The sequence below is a fragment of the Pagrus pagrus genome (assembly GCF_965226575.1).
Source record: "Pagrus pagrus genome assembly, chromosome: 8".
Classification (NCBI taxonomy): Eukaryota; Metazoa; Chordata; class Actinopteri; order Spariformes; family Sparidae; genus Pagrus; species Pagrus pagrus.
In genome coordinates, this window is record NC_140192.1 from 8442456 (window position 1) to 8468128 (window position 25673).

The 25673-nt window shown below is 38.6% G+C and overlaps 1 protein-coding gene across 1 annotated transcript in view; it reads left to right on the top strand.

Annotated features, from left to right (window-relative positions):
* The first annotated feature begins 1411 nt into the window (after positions 1–1411).
* Positions 1412–25673, top strand: part of ipo11 (importin 11) — a 117925-nt gene continuing 93663 nt past the window's right edge. The window contains exons 1-7 of the mRNA XM_084359230.1: positions 1412–1517; positions 7232–7381; positions 10915–11015; positions 14718–14790; positions 17254–17457; positions 23650–23782; positions 25496–25554. Of these exons, the coding sequence (XP_084215356.1) occupies positions 7244–7381; positions 10915–11015; positions 14718–14790; positions 17254–17457; positions 23650–23782; positions 25496–25554 (708 nt within the window). The 5' untranslated portion in view covers positions 1412–1517; positions 7232–7243. The remainder of the gene's footprint in view (positions 1518–7231; positions 7382–10914; positions 11016–14717; positions 14791–17253; positions 17458–23649; positions 23783–25495; positions 25555–25673) is intronic.

The following is a 25673-nucleotide window of genomic DNA, read 5'->3' on the forward strand; positions in this document are numbered from 1 at the left end:
AGAAGGTGTTTGTATAGAAGAGTATGTGTGCACAAGTGGTAGGGAATGTATACTTTCTGGAAAAAAGCCACAGTAATTAAGTGGGTGTTGAAGAAAACTGAGTATCTTGCAGAACCTGTTTAACTGTGGAATCTGAGCTCAAAAGAGTGAAAATTGTACTTGTTAAGTTGCCAAAGACACATCTCTATTTAGTTTTTCATGTTGCGGTGTGTCTTCTGGATTCAGAACAGAACGGACATTAGCCGTTAGCACTTGATAAGCTGGTAAGAGTGTGTGTCTGTAAGTCTCCTTTGGAATCTCTCTGCTCCTTAGTGGTCAAACATTACTTAATCATATACTGTAGCTTAAGGGTGGCCAATATGATGCTGTTGTCTACTGCGAGATGTTATTAATTTGCTTACCATTTCCTCTTCGTATCTTTTTCTTGTTCAGTAACTTTCACTTTAATATGTCTGTTTGGATAGCTATTTTGCAAGTGAATGAACAGGATGTATTTATGGCCATACTTGAGTTTCACATGATTTTTGCATTAATGTGATTGAGTGCTCAGATTTTTCAGGTATTGACTTTGCTGAATTAACCAAAACTTGAGCACATTTTTTTTTAGCAAAACACAATTATATCTATATACAGGAATGATGTGTATGATGTGAGAGTTATGGTTTATTACTTGTTAAGATTTTCAGATTGGCAGCCTCACTTCATCTATAACACCCATCCCTGATGTAGCTTTAAGAATTTCTTCTCTCTATTATTTGCACATAAAAAAGCAGGGAATTACAGTACTATAAAGAAGCAATAGGTGTCAAATATTTCACATTAAGTTTATATGTGTTGACAGTGTATACAGCTTTGGAGTTAGTGGGGAAAAAACTGCCAACAGTTTTTGGCTAGGATACTGAGTTTACGTTTATGAATCCAAATGTTTTGACGGGAAAAAGTAAGGCTAGTGTAATGTATTCCAAAAGACATCAATCAATCAATCAATCAATCAATCAATCAATCAATCAAACAAACTTAACCGATAAAATAATACAAGATAAAGAATAAAAGATAAAACATGCAATAAAAGTCATGAGAAAAAGAAAATATAACATTGCACGTACAACTTGACTAAAACAGTTGACAACAACAACAACAACAACAACAACAACAACAACAACAACAACAACAACAACAACAACAGTAAAATGTAAATAAAAATCTTTATAGAATTTAGTAAAAAGAAAATAGGGCTATGATAAAAAGAAAACGGATTAAAATAAGTCCAAACAATGCTGATGAGATGAAGGAGTGATGGCACCTGCACATCTGCAGCAGCAGCAGCAGCTGGCTGCGTTCATTCATGACGATGATGAATTCTGCCAAACCTCATACGTCATCAGCGCGCGCCTGCTGTGTGGCTCGCGCCATTCCTACAAGCGTGTGTTTCCATCTCTCATTACATTACCAGTGGTGGAGCTTCAGCAGCCACTGTTACAAGCACAGACTCTGCTTTTCTACCGTCAGTCTTTAAGGTGAGTCCGGTTTGAGGTTTCTCTTCTGAGACATTTGCCTGAACGAAGAGGTTATTTGGCGTGACGGACGTTGTCGGCCCTTGGTTCCATGTTGGATAAGTTTAGCTCGCTGGCTAGCCCAAAGTTAGCTTTGGTGTTTGGGGTGTGCACGCTTGGGAAAGTCAGTGTCGCCCGTTTCACGAGTGAATGGGCTGTTGTCTTAATTTCATAGTGGATGACAGGGGCAGAGAGCGCTACTAAAGCAACCTGGGCTACGAAACTCATGTTAATGTCATGGTAAAGCTGCTGCTCCCTTCCGACCCTTTACCATTGAGCATGTTTTGGTCCTCCTTTGCGTTTCCAAAACAAGCTAACCCACTTCGACGCACGTCTCTGATCAGATCTGATAACCAAGATGTTAAAATCTTTACCTTAACAACGGTCCTATGCTGCGACAGAGGCCCGTGAATGCACAAAACTGTATTTTCTAATAGGGCCAGGCAGATGATAACTTGGCTTCAGTCAAATCAATCTCTAGCCGCATTGTGAGTTAAGTTTTTGTTGGCAGAGCTAAAGCTTTAAACGTTTAGCGTTTATGAACGTCAGAGGATGTTTATGTTGCAGCTGCCTTTCTTGTTCACTCAGCCAACATTTGACAACTAAGCTAGCTAGCGGCAGAGGACATCGCATATGCAAAACGCCAGACACTTAGCTGGCTAACGCTGGATAAGCCCCTCAGTGAGCCGTGTTGACTTCAGAGGTTCGTCCGCACAGGTGTAATGGCTAACGTTAGCTACGACACAACCTTACTAAACGGTTAGCGTCATGTTGACAAGCTACCTGTTACACAGTTTACATAACTGCTCTGCAAATAGCCTATAGTAGTATGACAACAAGCAAGTTTCTTGATATGATTCTTAGCATACATGATGAGAGTGCATGCATTTCTCACCTGTTTAATACAGTGTGTAAGGTGAATGACGTGCACAGGTGTGACATGATGGGCTTTAATTAAACAGCAGTCTATATAGAATCTGGCGTTATGAAATCTTTTTTACAGAGGACATTTTATGTCACAGTAGGAAGATATGTGTAAACCAGACAAAGCAGTTTCTGAGGAAATGTCAGTGCAAATCCTGGATGTTGGAAAGGCCGACGCTAAATTGCATTGCAGGGTTTAAAAGTTGAATAATGATCATTATGCACAAGGATGTGGAACATTAGGTTTGAATGCAGCTTTTGCTGAAAGTATAAATGAGTAGATAAAAGGAAGAGAATTCATGAAAAAGTGTAGGAAGGAATATGAACAGTTGGAGAAGTGGCAGTGCTGCTGAAGGATGCAAAATATAGTGCAACAACAAGCCACCTGCATTTCTTCACTAAAAGCTGGGAGCTAAACTGCATTGCTGGCATAACTGTATGAAGAGGCAGCTGGAGAAGCTAGAAAAGTAGCTGTTACTGTTTCGAGCAGTTACCATCACCATGGCATCCTTTGATGACAGCTGGAAACAGAGATGCCCTAATAGTAGTAGTAGTTTGACAGACACACATACACAGGCAGGACTTAGGCCTTGTTCAGACTGCCAGCCCAAATTTTTCTTTTTGCCATATTTAGATTTAGTCCAGGTTGATTATAGAAAGCAGTTTTTCCCACAAGTTGAGAATTTACCTGTGATGGTCGGTGGTGCAGCTTGTGACAGGCGAGTTCACTAATAAACTAGTCAAACAAAGGTTCATAAATAACTCTGGTCGGCCAATAGGTGCTTGAAGGTTTATGATGTTTACCATACCACTGTGACAGGAGAGTGGTAAGGTTGACACTCCTTGGCAACCCTTCAATCCAGGTACTGGAGTGGTCCGCCATCAATTTCAAATCAGCATCATGCGACGCATATGTAAATTATTATACAATCAAATTAGTATACATAGTATGACCCAAATAATGGTTAGCTTACTGTTTAATTTACGAGAAAAGTAAAGCTCAAGTCAAAATGACACGTAATATAAGAGGTGGACCTTTTGGTCTGGATTTCTATTGATTCACTGAGCTTGTCAGCGAGGTTGTCACTTGTATGCACGGCAGAGAGGTTCTGAGTGAGGCGCACACTGGACTTTATCACCTAGTCAACATTGATAAAGTGACAGTTAATCTAGTTGTGGTATAGCTTTTGTTTGTGTTTGTTTCCAGTATTTTATGGTCAGAGCTAGTCTGCCCTGTTTAGCTGGACTTTTAGCCCATCCCTCTTCTCCTCACAGTGTTTTTCACTTTAAGTCACAATAACTCTTGATGGCAAAATGCTCTCGGGCTTGAGGTACCAAACCAGCTTTTGAAATACCTCGACCTTTACCATACTTATTGGCAGGGTATCTATCTTAATTATTGAGCAAAGCACTGGGGTGATGGCCTGAGACAAATGCGCCTCACACTTTCTTCCCCTGGCTAGCAGAGACATAATCTTTGGTTGTGAGCCCTTCTTAGAAATGACAGCCCAGTGCTCTTTCTTAATATGATACAACATAGTGTTAGTGTTACTATTCAACTGAAGTTTAGCATCACACAATTTATATTTTACTTTGTTGCCTTTCTGGAGAGAATGTTCTGAGATTAATTTAGTGCTGAAATGTCTCATGTTTTTGCATCGGAAAGTCATCAGAGTATGTAGTTACTGACTCCTACGTCATTACCTCAGCAACCAAAGGTTGGTGAAGTCTTGAAACACAAATCTGATCTGAACCCATTTGTATTAATAAGCTAATTTCCCACTTTCCACTTCATACGCTTTCAGCTGCTTCCTCATACAAAGTTAAGCCAGCAATAAAGTTTAGCTCCCAGCCTTTATTCAAGAAATGCTGTTTAGCTCCCAGCTATTATTCAAGAAATGCAGCTTAGCGACTAGCCATTAGTGAAGCAATGCCGAAGGAACTTCTTTAAGCAACTTCTTTAATTGATAGTTGGCTGCCATAACAATCGATTATCATTTAATCATTTATAATATATGAAACATGTTGGATGTTTTTCATTTGACTGAAGTGTAGACTTGATCTATGCAAAATCAGAGTAGGCGATATTAGCTGCTAAAAGAACCAATAAAGTAACACAACGTTACTTTAATAACACAAAATTATGACTAATTTCATGTTGCTATTCAACAACTGGCCTGACAGACATGACTAAATGGCTAAAATGTAATAATATCAGTTTATTTTTTAACACATTTTCTCATACTCAGTACTTTGGATTTTATTTTAGTATAATTGATAAGCAAATTATTCCTTATTTGTAACAAGCTTTCTGATGCATCTGTGCCCATCTCTGATTATCGGTTCATAACTTTTGATCAAATTCTTAACGCTGATTTATCATTTAATCATTAATCATTAACATCCCTAAAATGCAGTTTAGCTCCAGGATTGTACTGAATAATTTGTGGCTTCGAAGGTTCATTCATAACTCTGGCAATGGAATTCTAATCAACCAGTGTCTGAAATGGTCTTTTTGACTCACAGACCAAAGGGGACTAGTAGATGAAAAATTCCACAGACCAAGCTTCATTTTTCTCCTGGTCAAAAATAATAAACTGCTTTGTGTGTTTCTTTTCAGTACCTTTAATTGAGATCTTAAGGTATTTTCATGTTGAATACAAACTTAAAGGAGTTGCAAGAGCATAATTTGAAGCAAACTTATTTTAAAATATTGATCAATGTTTAATAAGGTTAAGCCTGAAGACAAATCAAGAAGACTTGATCTCACACACAAGTATTTGCTATTAAATGTACTTAAAAATCAATCATAAAAGTAATGGTTTTGGATGCTTTAGCATTTTAATCAGCTTAAACTTCCACATCAGACTCGCTAACACTGTAGGCTACTGCCCCGCAGACAGGCTCCTTGTGATCTATTTCTATGATGACACGCATGCTCTGTTTCCCAGTTACAACACTAAAAATGCACAAAGTCAAAGCCTATGGGATTTTACTCAAAGTGAGGCAAAGCAACAGTTTTTGTTTCAGTCCCAACCTCAATCATTGTCATCAGTAACACTGTTACGATACTGGAATTTCTAACTTTGAGACGATACCTTGCAAAGTATCAATTCCACAGGGAGAATTGAATTTGCCAGCTCTACATCAAGCCTCTCATTTCTGTGCCAGCGGAGTTTGAAGAATGAGCACAGTTTGGTTTCAGGCTCTCTTGACCGGTGCAGTTATACCTATCTCTACCGCACATAACCATTTGATCACCAGTAATGGAAGATGAGAATGACATGCAGATGACGATTGCATCATATGCTATTTTTGTTTTACTGACAGACTAATGAATACGTAACTTGAGTTGATGATGCATCTGCCCACATGGCAGAGACTTCAAAAACCTGGAGGAGGTGTTTACATACCACAGTATCTCGGCTTCTATCCAGGTTCTCAAAGCATATTTTGGCATCTCAAAACTTGGATAAGTGCTTATCCAATCTCTGAAAGCAGGATATTTTGTTTACATGTGCAGAAACATAACAGGGACACCCGTTCCTTCCTAAATAGTGTGCATGTGTAATAACTGCAATCACTGCTGTGTTGTGGTTTGCAGTTGCAACAGTCTAACCCCTTCACCCCTTCCTTATAGATTTGTTAACTGAATTAACAATTCATGGACTCTTTATGAAAAGAATCAGTCTCTGTTATGTGACACTAGTGTGGCCAAAGCACTCCCACTGTATTGTTGTGTGGCAATGACCATAATTCACATGCCATTTACAGAAGCACACAATGGAGCGTGGTGCTGGGTATTTGTTTCTGGGCTGTAGATGGCAGCCTTGCTCAGTATTTTTCCCCATGTGTTTTGACAACTCCACCACACTACCTCTGCTGGTTCCACGTATGACAGTTTCTTCAGACAGTCACGTTTTCAGGATAATTGCATGTTTACTGAGATAATCTGACTGTTTTGTTTAAAGAAAAGTGTTTTTTAAGAATTTTATATCTGGAAAGAACTGCTTCTTATAGCTTCTGACTGTACTATCACAACATGCTCAGTTGACTGACTGACATGTATTTGTAGTTTTCTAAATGTATCATTTCATGCTTGTCAGAGATATTCTCTGAAACAATTGGGAATGTTCTCAAAGCTGAAGAAGAAGAGACGTGGGGTATGTTTTGTGGTAGACGGAAATGATCAACCATGTAATATTTTCTCATAAACTATTTTTGACAAACTCCTTTGGAAATGTGGACCTCATGAGGAAGGATTCATAATCCCTAGTTAGGCAAAGGTTTATTATTCTATGTGACAATCCTTTCTGTAAGGCACAGAGGCTGACTGACTTAGGTACTCCCTTTTGAAACTGAAAAACACCTTTGGACCTTTGAAGCTGGGGTGCTTGAATAGTATCTGGGACATAGAGCACCTCTTCTCATAGTAGAGAAGACTGCCGGTGTGCTTTTCTTTATTCAGAGGGATTTGTTTCTTTCTCACTGTGTTTGACAGTGATTTTGGCACTGCTTGATCTATAATAAAATTGGGGGGGATGGATAAAGCCAGACAAAGCAAAAAAGACTATTCCTTGTTCTGACATTTTTTTGTAGATGTAATTTGACTGCCGCTGCTTTCAGTTGAGGTTTTATTATGCCGTTTTCCCCTAAGGTGAAACTAGTTTAAATTTTGTTCCTCAGCCAGAACTTTTCACAAGAAGTGCAGTGAAACTCTTCTCTTGTCTTCTTCTCTCATATTCCCCCTGCAGATATATCCAACTATGGATATGGACGGTGCCAGTTCAGTGGTGCTGCAAGCCTTAACCCAGGCTACCAGTCAGGACACATCTGTGCTGAAGCCTGCGGAGGAGCAGCTCCGACAGTGGGAGACCCAGCCAGGCTTCTACTCTGTCCTTCTGGTGAGGGATGATACCAAATAATTTGAATAAATCTGCCGGATTGGAAACTATTCAAACTGCAATGAAAAGAGATCATAAAATCAGTGTATTTTACAAAAAATCAGGGCGTTGTCGGGTTTGTGTGCTAATCTGAATTTTTACATGTCTTAAAATCAGGGATGTAAACAACCTGCTTGTTGGCTAATGTTACCTTTTCACCTCAGATTGGGTTACTTGACAACTGAAGTACAAAAGCTAGAAGCGATATTTCCATCTGCTTTGTCTGTAGTTATTTTACACAACCACAGCGCGCTTGTCAAGCCAATCGCAAAGTTTTATGAACAATCTAAAATGGAATCTGTCTGTATGTAGTCTATTTATCTTAGGTTGCTAGAAATCTTAAAATTTGCCAATTCTTGTAAACCTAACTACTGGCTGACGGCAGTCCCCCTCCTCCAAACCAGCCCCTCTTTTCTGGACAAGCTGTAACTTATCTGCAGGCAGTGAATTACATCAGCAGTGGGAGACGGACTGAGGACAGGGTGAAAGACTGATACTGACTGATGTCTGTGTTCTTCATTCTTTCTAAAGTTCACATTGCATTTTGATGACAGCAGTAGAATTTACTTTACTGACATTTTAGATTAGTTTCCAGTGAGGCCTTATTGAGTGTATACAGGGACTTTGCTGTTGTAAACTTTACTGTTGCCCCTCTTGAAACGATATCTAGTTTTATTTAAAATCAAAATCCTGTTAAAACCTTTTCTGAATGTATTCTTTAAAAAAAAAGATTATTAAAAAAACATAATTTCTTTTGGAATGAAAAAGAAACTGTTAGAGTATTGATAAATAACCAGGTCCATTAGAGTATGGATAAGATGGGGACAAACTAACAATTCGTGTTTGTATATTATGATCCGAGTCTATTCAAGTATATCTGAGTGTATCTTGGCTGAATGATATTACGCTGTCACATTCACCATCCATGTGTTTGCATCCCTGTAAATTAAACAACTATTGTGGGGTATTTCTTTGTTGATCAGTTCTTAACAGAAGGAGAATATCTTTAAATCTGCACAGTCACAGATTGAGAGCAACAACAAATCACAAGATTGTGAAAGGTATGGAAACAGACAGAGGTATTGGTGTTAAAGGAATACAAAAACCTCCATTTAATAGTTAAATTAACATTTTTTCACTTTTGTTCATGTTTTAATTACGCTTGATCTTGTTCAATATTGAAGAATTCAACAAAGCTTAGTCTGTGGTCATCCTTTATGCCCTGACCAGCACTTAACTTTTGGTGGTACATATTATCACAAAGCCTATGTTGATCCAAAAAAAAAAAACACTTTCAGAAAATAGGCTTGCTTCTCCATCTCAGCCAGGGTTAAATTGGAAGATGAATTTCAGTTTCATGTGCATTCAGTAGAAAAATTGGCCTAGGGTGTGTTCTGTCTAGCCAAGCACAAAGGCTTATTCTGTTCTCCAAAAATATATTATTTTCTTTAAAAAAAAAAAAAAGATTTTAGAGGTTACAGGCCATATAATGTTCTGTTTAAGTCAACGTATGTCCTAGATGACACATTTTTCAATAAAACTGATGTGGCTTGTGTAGCATTTAATTTGTCTGTCTTGTCTTGTGCACCATCTAATCTTCACACAGTATCTGCATTTTAAAATAAACAATATAAGTAACCTTGTGTAAGTTTTTGTGCCTGCCTTGAGGTCAGATTAGGATAAAAATGTAGCTGAATCCCAAGATAAGTATGACAGCAAGTGATTCCAGATGAACTGTTAACACAGAGAAGCAGATTTTTATTATATGTGAAATCCAGTTAGGAAGAGATTCTCTCTTTCAACAAGAATGAGAGAAAGTCAAATCTTGAAACAAAGATAGTATAAAATTAATAGTAACATTTCAGGATTTGGAGGCATTTAAATCTTCTGTTTATACTCTACCATCTTTTCTCTCTCTTTAAAATCAGATTTACTATGTAGACACGATCAGCAGTTGGAGCTACTGCTGTGACAAAATAAACCCTTACCACCCAGTTGCTGCAATGTGTGCCACAATATCTTACTCGGAAGCATAACTCTGTCAAATCTGAACACAAAGACATAATTCATGCGACTTACACTCTTGGAGGATGTTATTATCGCGAATAAATGTCCATTAAGTCTGAATGATACTCCTTAAAACTCCAGCACTTTCCTAAGAATCACCATGTCCGCAAGTTTTCTTCGGTGTCGAAGTGAGTCAGTTTTCTGTTCACTAATGAGTACATTACAAACAGGAAATGTGAATAGCTAATTTGCCAAAAATGTGATCAAACAGGCTAAATAAATGGGGTTTAAATCTTAGCCCACAGCTTACTCACTGACACCTTGTAAACTTTGGGGGTTAATCATGCTCCATTAATGGAAAATCCATTTATGTGAACTATTTTATGTTTCGCTATTAACACTTTTGTCATTACTATGTCCCATAGCCATTTATAAAACATTTATGGTGGGGCTTGGTGTTATTGGAGACACAAAAAGTTATTGCTTTAATTTAGCCTGTGCTGCCATGGTCCATATCAATTAAGCCAAAGGCGTGCAGTGTACCCTGTCTCCTTTAATTCAGGAGAGTTATGTCTCTGTACATCACTACAAAGACAGTACAGCAGGGACAGCATCGATAAATCAAATGTCAGCCAGGCCAGCAAAAATCAAGTTGCACTGATGCATCTTATAAAAGTTTAAAAAGTGGAGTGGGCAGAATTAAACTTTCAGATTCAATGCAGTAGTTGCGCTGTGCAGCCCTGCTAATAGTCTTCTATTCCCTTGATACAACAGAAGGATGTTATGAACCATTTGTTAACTCATGTTTCCCTACATCTCCTAATCCTGAAAAGTAAGAGGCAAGAAGAGCTTCAGCACTTAATCAATTTCAAAAAATTAATTACCAGCTATTTTAATAATCGATAAGTTTCAAGAAGAAACTTTTTCTGACTGATGATTGAATACAACAAGCAAGTTAAAGACGTCACTTTCGACTCTGAGGAGGGGCACTGTGATGAGCACTTTTCAGAATTTCTGACATTTGTAGATTAATAGTGAAAATGATCGTCAGATTACTCGAAAGTTAAAATTATTGTTAGTTGCAGCCCTACAGCCAAAATTCTGATCCCTGATAATACTGTACTGCTCTCTTTAGAGCTCCTGTCTTTATGGTGAATAGGAGAATGCCATGACAGCACGCAGACAGATCTTCTAGAGTTATGGCTACCTTTACACACTCAGACTTTTTAGCACTTTGAAGAAATAAAAGTGCATTAGTGTGTACAACTCAGACACTTATACACTTGCATATATCACAATGCCAGCGCATACCATTATGGCTCTGCACCACTATCTTCAGTTTGGTTGGACTTGTCCTTTTTCTTTCATCTAGTCTGAGCTGTCACACATCATCAAACTGAGTCGGTCTTTAAATTGCCTGGTATTACTAAGTCGAATTTAAAAAAAACAATGTTAGCTAAGCATGTATGTGTTCTTTCCCCCCATAGAATATCTTCAATAACCACATGCTGGATGTGAACGTCAGGTGGCTGGCTGTGCTGTACTTCAAAAATGGCATTGACAGATACTGGAGGAGAGTAGCGCCTCAGTAAGTGCCTGCTCCTCTTTCTTGTTCCCTATTGCTGTCAGCGTCTCATTTTTTTCTTTATTTTCCTTCTTCTCCCTTCCACTGCTTGTCTTCATTCTCTCCTCCTTACGGTCTCTATTCATCAGTCTTAATCTCTCTGCCAGTTTTTTTAGCCTTTTCTGTCACAGATATTTGCCTTCATTTTCCCCCATTGTGTTTTCTTTTACCAGTAATAGCTTACGTCTGTAGTTCTGTCTCCACGACTTTTCACAGCTTTCCTCTTTCTACCTTTCATCCTGATTATTCATATTCATTGTGCTCTGATTTTATACTCAGTTTATCCTTTTGTGTCTCTCTGTGTCTGGTGGATCAGCTTTGAGTATTCAAAGCCTACAGTCGGTCTTTGGGTACTTGACTAGCTGGCTTTTGTTAGATTTGAATTGAACACTTGCTCTTAAATCTGCAGGTTGGCCGGAGGTAATCAGTCCTGCCTCAGCACTCTGCGGCCACTCTTCGACCACTTCAAATTATTGCTATTCTGTACTTTCTTTCTAAAGTTTTCTCCTTTGTTTAAAGTTGTTCCACTCCTGTCAGTAGTACAGTAAACTGAATTTAATTTGCCAGAGTGCTGTGCAGGAGGTTTTGGCCCTTGGATTATTTATCTGATTAGCTTCGGTCCTTTGTCATTGATCCAGGATTTGAACATTGCGTGGGAAGCACAATGCATGTGGTGTCACTATACAAAGCATAGGTCAGAATACATAGCATTTTCACTCTGTTATTTATTATCACTGTGATTTACAGTATGTACTCCAGCTGAAGTCAGTTTTGTTATTAAATAAAAAAACAGTTCTTCAATCTTGGTCTCTTCAATCTAGTTCTTCAAGTTTTTGATGTTTCCCTGCCCCAACACACCTGATTCAAATGAATGGGTCGTTATCAGGCTTCAGAAGAGTGGCATTATGAGCTGATCATTTGAATTAGGTGTGTTGGGGCAGGGGCCCCCGATGACCAGGATTGAAGAACGCTGATTTAAACCATAAGATAATGTTGGTCTTACATGCTGAAATATTCTTTACATTATTATAAGTGCATTTGTTTTGTTTTTTCTTTAATTTCTGTGAGAAACTAGCCAAATGTAGATGATGTCTCAAGAGAATTATGTTGCAGTATTGTGCTTGCTGCTTCACTGGCATGGCTGACTGAGTCACTTAAGAGTAATCGAGCTATAATTAATGTTATAGTAGTAGTTCCACCTTTGCTTTTTATGCTGTGACAAGTCAAAAGGTCTTCTGTCAGAAATGTAATTTTTTGATAAATTGAAAAAACTCCCTCTCATAGCTTTGTATTAATGCTATCCAGACCAGGACTGTACTCGGGTGTGCCAGTTGTCCACAATGCTGGAATTATGAGACTGGAATTTAATTTAGACCAAATCACTGTGATGTTGTGCTAACAACAGTCACTTCTGGGTGTACTACTGGCGATTGATTTGCATGGTATGCATGGTGAAAGTGTTTTTATTAATGAGATACGAGACCATCACACATGCATTTTAGATGAATTAGCTGTATACACTTGGAAATAACATCAGGAAAATAGAAAATTACATTGCATGTTTAGGGGCTCTTTTACCCAGAAGTTATTGTAAACACTGTGATTCAGTCTAAATAATCTAATAAAGCCAATACAGAAAGAGAAAGGAAGCCAAAACTTACATGGCTTGATTTGCTTATTACTGCTATGTGAGTTGTATGCCATAGAGACAAACAGAAAGGCGAGACAAGTGGATGTGTGTGCATTAAGGTGGACAATTAGAGCAACATTATGTAGGCAAACTTTTAAAGAGAGTGTTGGTTTTTAAATGTCATTCTCAGGTCAGCAAGTATCTGATTTTCACAGTTCGGATCTAACGCAACCAGAACAAATATCCTGTAACCGAGGATTTATGAGACCTATGTGCAATAGGGCAATGTGTAGTTGTTTAAGACATGTTGACTTAGGAAGTGTGTATTGTGGTGTTGTTGCACTTGATTGCAGTTAATCTTAAGGGGCATACGCCTTGGATTTGACTAATGTGGCACATCTCCGCAACTCGACAACAGTGTGTTTTCCAACTCAGTGCCATAGTTTGACATTTGAGTGTTTTTGTCAATGTGTCATGCGTACAAACATGCCCAGCCCACACAGGCTTACCAGACACCACAAGTTTATATAAGCCACGTCCAGAATGCATGCATTTGCATAATTCTGTCAAAAAGCTGACAAGCATGCTCATTCCTGTTTGCTGAGATGCCTTTTCCTTGAAAGGGGTTTTAGATACTTTCCTTTGCATTGCTTAGAATGACCTGAAAAAAGCTGTGAATATACAACAGAAAATACACACTTTAATGTGAGCACCACAGGTTGTTATATTTTAAACTGTTTTGCTAAAAATAAACCTGGCTCTGATGATCAAAAACATTTAGACACCCTGCCTTGGATTAAGATGAAATATAATGCTGTGCATTTGTATTTAGTAAAAATGGGATTTTGCTCTTTTCCATCTCATATGTCAGGATAGCTTTTCTCTCTTTGATTCGTCTCTGTGCCTGTCTTGATTTTCTTTATTTTCCCCCAGTCATGAGATTTTCTGGTTCCTTTTGCTTATAAACACAAAACAAGGCTCAGACACCCGCTGGCATGTGTTAATATATCTTTTAATCTCCCATCCATATTTCTTTTAAGCTTGCCTCACTCCCAGATTCTCAAAATATGTCTGTTGTAAATCTTGTTTCACTAATTCACACTCTCCCCCCTAATAATTTGTCTACCACCCATATCTCTTCTCTCTGCCCAAGGTTACAGCGTGATTCATTCCTCACATCAAACACTCTCCCACTCCATCTAGCTTCGGCTGCAGTTGAATTAGACAGAACAGGGTAAATTAGGGTAAAAAAAAAAAAAATCACAGATTTACTCTGCTACTCCTTCAACACAGCCCTTACACTGGTTGCAAAAACTTACAGTCATGTTGCAGGCGACAAGATGAGAGTTGGAGGAGAGCAGGGAGTTTATCCAAAGCTTACTGATTAAATCAGGCAGCTGGCAGGTCCTGCTCTATAGAGTGTTATGCAGGGATTTAATTGATCCCATAACAACTTGGCAGAGTGATGTCATATTCACATCTTCACCATATTAAAGCTGGAAGTTTGCATGTGCAGAATTTGAAATGAAATTATAAGGCTTGATGGGCACCCTCTCACAATAATGCGACATGATGGCTCAGTGGCACTCTTGCTCTGCAGAAAGAGGGCCCCGGTTTAAAACCTCTGCCCTGTGTTTTTTTTTTTCTTTTTTCTCTGTCATGAATTTGCAAGTGTCTTCCTGCATCCTTATACAGTTGTCTGTGTTTCCTTATATCTTGTTTTTCTCTGTCCCTTTGTGGGGAAAAAAAATCTGAAAACCCATTAAATAAAGCTGCCCCAAGTGGTGCACAGTTGAATAATCAAACAAACTAATCAGACAGGCAGTGCTTGAAAAGTGTGTTTTACTCTTATTTGGTGCCCATCATTCCAGACCAGTTAATGTGAACATAATTATTTAGAGATGTGTGTGATGGCATGTGAACTGTTTTCTGTTGATTTTTTTCTTTAGTAAGTACATATTTTGTGTTACTACTGCTCTTCTTCACTCTCTCTTGACCCCCCTCTCTGAACTTCTTTCTGGTTGCTTTGTTCACAGTGCTTTATCAGAAGAGGAGAAGACGTCATTGCGTGCTGGTCTTATCACAAACTTCAATGAGCCCGTTAATCAGGTTAGTGGGAAAAATGGGGAGTGCCATTTCCAGATTTTGATTAAGATTACATACTGTATAATGTACAAAAAATTGATTTAAATCATTATACCACTTTTGAATCTTTTTATAGTCCATTTCACATTTAATTAACTTTTGTATTACTGTATTGCACTGTAATGAATGCATAATAATATGAAAATCTACTTGCAGAGTCTTTTTAAATTTGCTTGAAATGGGTTATCAATCGTAATGAACACTAGATCTGCAATTGTTGCCATTAAAGTTTCAGTCTTGTCAAGTTAATTTTATTTATATTGCCCCAAATCAATTTACAATTTGAACAGCATATGGCATCTGACCTCTGTCTTTAGAGATGAAAAGCTGCATTGCATTGCACCATAACAATAGACGACATGACGTTTACACGATGAAGTACCTTCTTTCAGAAAGTTTCAAATTGCTGCTGAGTCATTCATGTACTTCATTGGGCGCCTGGAAAGTAGAAAGAACATACAAAAAAGTTTGTTATCAGACAAAATATTGAAAATATTTGAGAGAATTTCACTCCACTTATTCTGACATCACTTATTTTGACATGTCAAACTTCTTTGAATGTTTGTCATTGTTTGTATAATTTGGTCAAACAGACTCAGAAAAAAGACTTTCACCAGATTTTGTTTCCTATATTGCCTTTTTTGAATTCAAGGAATGAGGGATGAGAGAGAAAACACCTTTAGAAGCCCGGTTGTTCTCATTAAGGAAGTGGTGTAAAGGCAGCTGATGTGAAATATATTGGCAGCGTTTTCAAAACTGCCAATGTATTTCCGCCACCTGTTGAGACCAAAACTGTTATGATTTTCCTAATAGCATCTCGACTAAGTTAGATTGGACCAGCTGTTCCATCTAAACAAATAGTTCTCATCACAACAGTGACAAATCACAGCTTTTGTTCATGTCTTCAGGAGATAAAGTGCAAGAATTTAGGAAAAATAACAATAAACTGTACATTCAAAGTTCCAGAGGAAGACAATAGTGATTATGGTAATAAACATACTGTAAAACGTCTTTTAATTACATGAATGAACAGCTCTAGTGATAACTTTTATTTCAACATGTAGTGAGAGGATATTATTTCAACAGGTAATATCCATGTCTGTGTGCCCAAGATGCTCTAAATAGGCGTAAGCAATTAACATCTATAAAAAGGAAGGTTAGAAAGGATGATTAAAGACAATGATTTTGCATATGTGGACTTTATGCCAGGGTCAGAAAGTCTGTTGATAAGCCATCCTTTTTACAGTTCTTCAGGGAATGCTGCAACAAACAAATAATCCAGGGATCAAGCGGTGTGTTTTACATCTGTCAGAGGGGTAATGGAAGGTGGCCTTGAAAGGTGGCCATCCATCCTGTTTTCTACAGCTTGTATTTCCCTAAGGGAGAGCCCTCCAACATCAGGACTGACGGTGTCCATATGGCAAGCAATGAATGCCATTTAAACACCATATGTCTCACCAGTCACAGCCTGTCCTTCCCAAACCAAAGCACCAGAAGGGGTTGTGCTTGCAGTTGTGAGTGTGCCACTGTTGTTGGGAAAGTTTGCATTTATACATTCTGTAATCCAAGCAAATTGAATGACCTCATGTGGCTTTCTTAGAAAACATAATGGCTTATTGATACTTGAAAATTAAATTTGCATTAGATTGCTTAAGGCACACTGTGTGTTATTAAAGCACACATTCTTTCGACAGTGCAATCAGTTCTCATTCTCTTGTTTCTAACTGATTGTGTATTGTACTGTATAATTATAAGGGGGCTTAAAAAGCTAAAAGCTAACGTGTGCCCATAGCCACTTTAATCTTTGTAATATGAATACTAATAATACAAGTAAAACTTGAATAGACTAAAAAGTTTTTAGAATTAAAGATTAAACTGCAATCACAGAAAATGTCTATGTCATAGACTTTTTACTACAACCCCTATAAACAGGGCCATCAACATTTTGCCTGTTATTACGTTAAATTATGTTTTCACCCATGTCTGTTTGTTTTTGGATGGTCGGTTTGTTAGCAGGATTACACAAAAACTACTGAATGCATTTCCACACAACTTGGATTGAGGATGGGTCTCGGCCCAGAATAGACCCCATTAACTAATGGATAAAAGGACGGATCCAGGACATATTGTCTGCTTGTCAGAAAGGCCTTTTTTCAACATTTTCGTAATTTCTCATGAATAATGAATGGATCTTGTTGAAAAGAATTAGTTGTATTTAGGTGGCTGGTTTGTATGTGCAAGTAAAATTTGATGTGGATCCTAGATCTGGTGAGCTTAAAAAATATTTGGGCAGTTATAGGTGGTCCAAACAACTCTAAATTATACATTGCACTGTTTTCTTAAGTGATGTAGTTTAATTCATTTGGCATAACCACCTTCTGCTGTGCCTCTGGTCATTTTTCTTTTCTCTCTGTGTTTTTCCAACAGATAGCAACCCAGATTGCAGTACTGATAGCCAAGGTGGCCCGTCTGGACTGCCCCAGGCAATGGCCAGAGCTCATTCCCATTCTGCTCGAGTCCGTGAAGGGTCAGGATGGCCTGCAGCAGCACAGAGCGCTGCTAACCTTCTATCATGTCACCAAAACCCTAGCGTCCAAACGACTGGCGCAGGACAGACGGCTTTTCCAGGATGTAAGTCCATAGTTTAAGCCACTTGTCAGTTGTTTGTCACTATTCTCACAAACATTGTTTTCTTAATCTTACTGCTTGTTAATTCTTGGTCATTCACTATCCTTCCCTGGGTTTTTGTCCGCTGCACTTGAGGCAGTAGCTGTAAACACCTGAATATAGGTCACTTTAGGTCAGCAAGTAAAGAAAAACAAAACTCGAACTCTGTCCACTGCTGCTTTTGTAGTTTGTCACCCTCTTCTTTTTCTTGAGTTCTGCCCTCTGACATTGTCATGTTACTTTTTTCTTTTACTTCTTTTTCTTTTTCTCTTCTTTTTCACTCTCAATGTGAATAAATGAATACTAAGATCACCTTAAACATTGCAGATTTTTCAGTTACATATTTAGCCTGAAGGAGATGCTGTTTAGCTACTATATGAGACAAGCTGAGATTTATGACAGCCAGAGTCTCTGTGCATGCATGTGTGTCTGTTTTCATGCATGATGCGAACATGATTGATGTGTTTGGGAATAGATTTGTCTGTGTTGGTAGTTGTGTTTAAGCGTTTGAGGGAGGGTTGTTTGTGTGAGTTAATGTTTCTTTCAAAGAAGCAGTGAATCAGAGGAAATTGCTCTTTTTTTGCCATTTTAAAGAACACACAACTTAAGCAGAAAGTGAAGAGAAGCGGTTTAAAGGAGTAAGATGATCAAACAGACCAACAGAGGGAGAAAGAGAGTGACAGAGACATACCAGTGGACATCAGAGGCAGTGACTGAGACCAAATAGTTGGACGTAGTGCAGAGGCAGCCTCGGTGCCAAAATGTGTGCCCTTAGGCAATACGAGGAACAAAAGCAGTCTGAGCCCCATTTAACAGTGCGGTTTTTAAATGATGCACTGATGACTTTGACGCTAAATGGCCCGTGCGATGCTTTCTCTCCCCTGGCACGACATGACAAGTGGCTCTGTGGCCACACACACATATACACACACACACACCATGCATTGTGAAGAGGTGACTAGACAAAAGGACAATGTAACACCGTTAATTTTAGTTCCTGTGGCATGCTTCACCCTCTAAGTGTTTTTTAATGTGGAGTCTGACTGTAGAACATCTTCACTGCTGCTGAACCTTGAATGACCTCAGATTCTGTAGCTGTATGTATTTTACATATTGGTTATTCGTGCACACCGCAACACCCATCTCTGTCCCATCTCTGTCCCATCTCTGTCTTGTTGTGAGGCTCTGTTCACCATCTCTAATACCACACCTGATTGTCAAATCAAAGGCTTAACAGCAGGGACAAAAACTTACGATGACCCCACATAAGCTCCATTCTTTTCATTACCTAAGAGAACTCTGAACCAGCTGAAGTTTTGTCGTGAGTTGTACATTTTGAACAATGATTATTCACTGGTTTCCTGAAAGTTACCTTTGGTATTTATTCACAGCCGAGTATCTCTTTTACCCACTATGTTTACTCTATTCTTTTTCTCACTCTATTTAGTACGGACATAATGTGAACATGAGTACTGTTGTCGTGTGTGTGGGGGTGTTGGAGCGTGTCTTCTTGTACTCGATGAGTGTGTGCACTTCTCTCCAGTCCTTCGCCCCGCTAAAATAGTTTGTAGACCATGTTGACTGCATCATGGGAGATGATGCATCGACAACAGTACATCAAAAAGCTCTTTTTGGCCCACTTGTTGGGATTCAGACTAGACCCCGGTCAGTGCTTGATATTTAGGGCTGGTGCCAAATCTCATACTAGGGAGTTAAAAGTCTGATCTCGATATATCAGCTGATATATATACACACATTGGTTGCAATGATTCCTCATATGTGGTTATCAAACACTTGTGACACAGAGATGTAACGGAGGCAGGATATTTTACAGATTAGCAAAAAAAGTTCTTGTTTACAATGACATGCGGTCGTCTGAAACAGTAAATGTCACTGCTAATTTAGCATATTTTTCTGCACTATAATCTCTAAAAAGTTCCCGTATTGGCGCATATAGGTCAACATAAACCCTGATATTGATATATCAGTGATCGGCCAATGTCGGCCAATAATGTCAGCCAGCCCATATATTGAATCGGAATCCAGACACAGAGCTAAATCGATAGCGGGAGACACAGGAAAGTGAGGGTGACACAGAGGCAGGGTGTGCGGGAGATAGGGTTGTTGGCGAAGTTCAGGAGTCAGGAGAGATGTCCCAAAGCAGAAAAGCTGAGGGAAAATCTTCAGCAGCTACACACTGTAGATGCTGCCCCTTCCCACTGTCGTTCTGACAACAACCTCCAACTTCTCTTACTCAACAAAAAAAACCTGGCTCCCGGTACAATACCATCATCTGTCAGCCCAGCCCTAGTAGGCAAAGTGTTTGAAGTAATTAGAGGCTGCTGATCACAGAAGGGATAATCTTAGAAGAAGTTACGGAGTAGTGAAGAAAAAGCTGATAAAGTTAAAAGCTGTATTCAAGGAGAAGGAGGACAGAATCTGGGACACTTTGAGAAGTGATTTCCGCCTCCCAATGTTTCGAAATGTGCGTCAGAAAAAGCATGTACGTTTTAGAAAGAAGTGGAGACAGTCAGGAGGGAACTGCTGCCTTTTATCTTTTATAAAAAAAAAAAATTAAATCCTGGCTAGAAAAATAAACATGACATAGCAAAATTCGCAGAGATTTAGAACCGTTTTCCTCCCCGCATGATATGAAGAACAAGTGGAGAATAAGCGAGGGACCAAAACAATAATATAAAAACCATTCATCTTGAAAATTGATCCATGAACAGGCACCACGCGTAGTCAGTACTTGAGAAAAACGGCACAGTGCTAAATAGGCCATGCGTGAATGGCAATGTTTCACAATGCAGTCATTCAATTGAAATTATTGTTATTGAGTAATAGACCCACAGCGTCACCAAACAGGACCGTTCAGTCTCAGTGGTAGAGTTGAGCTGTGGACAATATTGCCCCAGACAGTAGCATGAAAGACGACATGACATATCAAAGTGAATATAACTCAAAGGCATGCATGTCAAAGTGGATCTCAACACAGGTATGTCAAGCATGATCCCAACAGGCTGGTTGATGTCAGTAGCTGTCATTCATCAACTGTACATAGGTACTGAATTACCTGGGGTTTCCCAGAGGCTGGGGCATCATATGTGCAGGCAGGCACATTGTAAGACCCATGTTTTTTTGTTACTTTACTAAATTTGAAACTACACTGAGAGGGATGCAGCAACAGGGTATATTTTTGCCCGAACTGGATTAATAGAAATACTTCCACCTACACAAACACGCACACACAGAATCTACCAAAAATGTATTTGTGCTTTTGCTTTTGGAACACAGCAGTTGTATTTTTTAATCATCGACCGAGAGCTCTGAGGAGACTGCATTCTTTAAAAAAAAGTTTTTTTCCGGTAATAATACACTGCAGAATGTTTTCTCTAATAAGGTGATACTCAATTTCATACAAATTGCTTTTTCTTAAAGGTTGTCCAGAGGTTGTCTGGGGTAACCACTTTTTTCATGCTTTTTACAGGAACATTTCAGCTCACATATTTAAAACATTGCAGGGCACCTGTAAAGACACTGCATTGTTGTACAGCTACTGCAGTGTAGAGCTTGTTTGCGACTCTCAAATGTGCAATGAGTTTGGAGATGAACGGGGTGGGTGATAACCAGCATCTGGCTTTGTGCTTTTGAATAGCAATCGAGGAGCAATATCCCAAAGGATGGGTACTCATAAACAGATTTTCAAGTGAAATGAACTGCACTTTTCTTGGATGGCTTTGGTTTGTAACTCTTCCTGCTGGAATAGAGAATCTGCCCACAAATGGAGGAAATTGTTTGCTTTTATTGAAATTGGCCTTTCTATTGTCCTCTGTCTGCACTCGTAGAAAGGAGCAGACAATCCATACACACACACACACACACACACACACACACACACACACACACACACACACACACACACACACACACACACACACACACACACACACACACACACTCTCTCTCTCTCACCACATGGGTGGGAAAAATAATTGATTTTTGGATGCATCTGAATTCTCTCGAATGATTTAGCAACAATTCACCAAAGTCATTAACTGAAATTCTGATGTTTCCCAGATTCAGTCAGCCAGCTAGATAACCAAATGCTTCCTCTATCTGGCTGAATTGTTAAAAAATATAACAATGTCTTCATTATCAAAGGGGTGGTTTAAGGCGGTCAGTTCACTTGTAGGAAGTAGCTATGGAGATGTTGTGAGAGAACTCCAATAGTTTGCGTTTGGTTTGCTTTTTCAGGTACGTTTCAGCTCTTGTGGTGCTGTTTCACAATGTTTTCAAGTGCAGTGTGCCACTGAAAATTGCACCAAGTGCAGAAAAACCTCACCTTCAGCTATGCCGATCAAGTCTTGTATTTGATCATGTGAAAAACACACCTATTGTGTTATGGTCTGTTTTGTGCTGGCTAGCAAACATCAGGTGCGGTTGGTTGGTTCAGCATTGGCTGCTGACTTGTAATAAGTACTTGTGTCTTTCCATGTTCAGGTTTAGATTTGAGAAGTCTGATTGTGGCAGTTGTTTTAATAATGGCACCTATAAATGTTATCTTTTCACTTCAGTTATCAAGTGTTTAAACCAATAATCCAAATATTGTTTGATTATTTGCTGGATGGGAAAGGGTTACAGGTTATATTAGACTAAATTACTGAGATGAAATCTTTTCTTTTACTGTTAAATGACCGTGGCACTCGACCATAATGTAATATATTTACTTCATTCCTCTCTCTCTAGTGTGTGAAAGTCTGGCAATTTCTGAATGGTGTGAAAGAAGCATAATGGAAGTGATGGCTAATTCAGAAATTGCACTTATGTCAGACTTCAGGTTTATACAGACTCATTATTTAATGCACCTTGGGATATTGTTCTGTTCTTTTTGCATTTGTTTAGAATAGGAATGTACATAACATGCAGATACTGTTTTGTGCACAAGAATGTCGATACAATGGAGCTGAACCTGGACTCTGTGGACTGATTAAATCTCCTTCCACATCAATAGGTGGTGTACTGACCATCAGTTTATCATTTTTAGGCATATCCATGTGGAATACACTAAAAATGACCTTAGATCCAACAGAAAAGTGTTAAAACACATACGTCACATATATCAGTTGATTGTCTGAAAACAGAACGCCAAGGGTGAAGAAGTCGTTAGAAGAATTTGAGATTATTTCCTAAATCATTTTCAGGTTCATTGCGTTGGATTAGTGTGGGATCTGTGGAACAGCTCTCGAGAAACCTCTCCAAAGTGGAAACGTGCCAGTCTTGCAGTTTTCTGTAAAGAATCTATCAAAGCCTCTGCTGTGCTGTCAAAGTAGGGATTTCACTTTCAGCAGGCATACATCACCACCAACTGAAGCACTGGTTCTCAGATTACTCCCACTTGACACTTCAGTGTTACAGACCACACATAGTTCATGAGCCGATGAGTTGTTCAGTTCCTGTCTTTGAGATTTTGTGTTCTCCATGAAACTCTCCACAGACTAATTTCAGCAAGAGAAATGTCTTTTCAACATTTAACAGTGTAAGAATATCTGAGTGTGTTGTTTTCCTGAATCATAGTCACAGTGAATTGCGTATTGAGCCGCTATGTTTGAATAGTTCCAGGGATGTGATGTTTTCCTCTTTTCTGTTCTGTTTATTCTTTTTATGAAAACACCAACCAAAGAATAATCCAAAGCTCATTATTGTGCCGCGGCAGATTTGTTATATTGTCTGGGCTACTGGGCCAGACGATACACTACACAGCTGATGGAACTGAGAGTACTTTTGTCTACCTTTTGATGGTCTTGTTTTGCCTCGACAGGAGAATGCTTTCATTGAAAAAATTTAAATTGGTTTGAGCTCAAATAATGTTATGGTGGTGACTGTAATAGGAAGTTCTATTAGAGCTAAATTAGACCTGTGACTCAGAGGTCCCTCTTTGCTCACTGTGTATTCGTTCTGTGTTGTGTATATTTTTCGTATTTGTAACATCATCAGTGTAGCAGGCACACATGCAAGTCTGGTGTGAAGACACATTTGTGATAAATTCCATGTGTTCATAAGAATCCCCTTAAATAACTGTTGCTGAATATGATCACTGATCCAGAATAATTGTATCTGTGTGTGATTGACTGTACTGTTTGTGTATGTCGGCAGCTGGCGTCAGGCATCTACAGCTTTGCATGCTCCCTGTGGAGCCATCACACCGACTGCTTCCTCCAGCAGATCTACGCCAGAGATGAGGCTGCAGCGCTCAGCTCACTGGAGAGGACGCTGCTCTCCCTTAAAGGTATCAACACTTGCACACACGCTTGATTACACATGCCCATACAAAGACGACACAACTGCGCTGTCATGCAAAGCAGAACAGTGATCTATTAATGCAAAATGGTAAGTAAATCATGGCATTATATTACATAATGTGATGTGAATTATCAAGATTCCACCTATTGACAAAAACTTTATGAAGCAGACAAGTTGTGACCTTCTGGAAATATTGTACTGAAATACCACTTCAGAGGAGTAGGGTTTAAAGGGGCACTGTAGTTTTGGAGAAAAAATTAAAACTCAGAATTTTAATCATGCAATATGAATGAGGTAATAATACAAACTCAGAAATATTAGTTTTTCCCATAACTTCCTCTGTTCTCAGAGGAAAAATAACGTCCCCAGAACACTGCTTGAAGCTAGAAAGGTGGCAGGGTCTACCAAACGAACAAACAAAAAAAAAAACTGCATGACATTGCGTTGTCCTTTTAAGTTCAGTTTGTTTATTCAGTCATGAAAACAAAGTTTGTTTGTTTATTTAGTTTGTTTAGGCAAAAAAAAAATCAGTAAATGCAGATCATTCTTTTTTCGGTTTCTTCTCCAAAACAACATAGTGCTCCTTTAAGTTACCGGGTGTATGCCAACTATTTTGCCGGAATTGCATGTAGTTGTCTGGAAGATAAAAATATCAACGACCAAAATGTCCACTGGGAGACATGTCAAATAAATAAATTCACGGTAACACTTTATATTGGGGAACATTTATTAACCATGAACTAGTTTCTTATTAGCTTATTCTTATTAAGTGGTTTACAGCAACTCCCTAACTCACTATCTCTCACAGTAGTTAATGGTCTAGTAGTTGCAGAATATGATCATGCAGAATAAGGCATTAGTAAGTGATTCATAATGGCTTAAAAACAGCCAATATGCTACTAATATGCATGCTAATAAGAAACTAGTTCGTTAATATGTGTTCCCTAATATAAAGTGTTACCGTTGCCAAGACGCCTTGAATATGACATACTTTTATAATATACTTTTATTATACAAAGGTTTGGTTTTGCCCCCACTGTTAACACATTGACTGATTCACATAGTGTTTAAGTTCTCACCACAGTTGTGTTTCATCCCAATGCTCCCCAGTGCACTGTCAGTGATTTCTGCTTGGGGAAAAAAGAAAAAAAAAAACTTCAGGTGGGCCTGAAGAGTAGCACGAGATTCAAAAATCACATACTCCAGACAGCAGTTCACACCACTCTGAAATGGTGGGGGCAAAGTAGACATCTCTCGGACAGTTTTTTAAAAAGCAAAACAACTTAAATAAGTGCTGGTGCAACAAGTACTGCAGCCAAGGCCGACTAAAGCACAGAAGATAAAAAAGATAAAGATAAAAAAGATATAAACTGCTGCTCTTCAAGAAATGGAAGATGCGACAACTGACAGCAGATGCGACAACAACAACTAAAGATGTTTCAAAGCAGAAAAGCAAATGGCAGGAGAAGTCAAACCAGCAATGTTACTGAAAATGCATCCTATTGTATGTTTAATTGATCTTCTTAACTTTTGTTATTTAATCTTCCTTGCCTCACTTTGCAACTTTGTTAAGTAAGGTGCTATATAAATAAAGTGTATTTTTATTATTATTTTTATTATTATTGTTATTTTATATATAGGGTGTCAAAAATGTCCTGTGTACAGATTTTCTTTTTTTTCTTCTCTCTGCCTCTCTCAGTTCTTCGCAAGTTAACAGTCCATGGATTTCAAGAGCCACAACATAACATGGAAGTGATGGTGAGTCTTACGTTATCTCAGCTGTGGCTGCTATAGAACCTCTCATATTTTGGAAAAGCTGGTATTTTTTCCCGCTGGTGTTTTTGAGTTGAAAATGACTCCAATCACAGTGTGCAAAA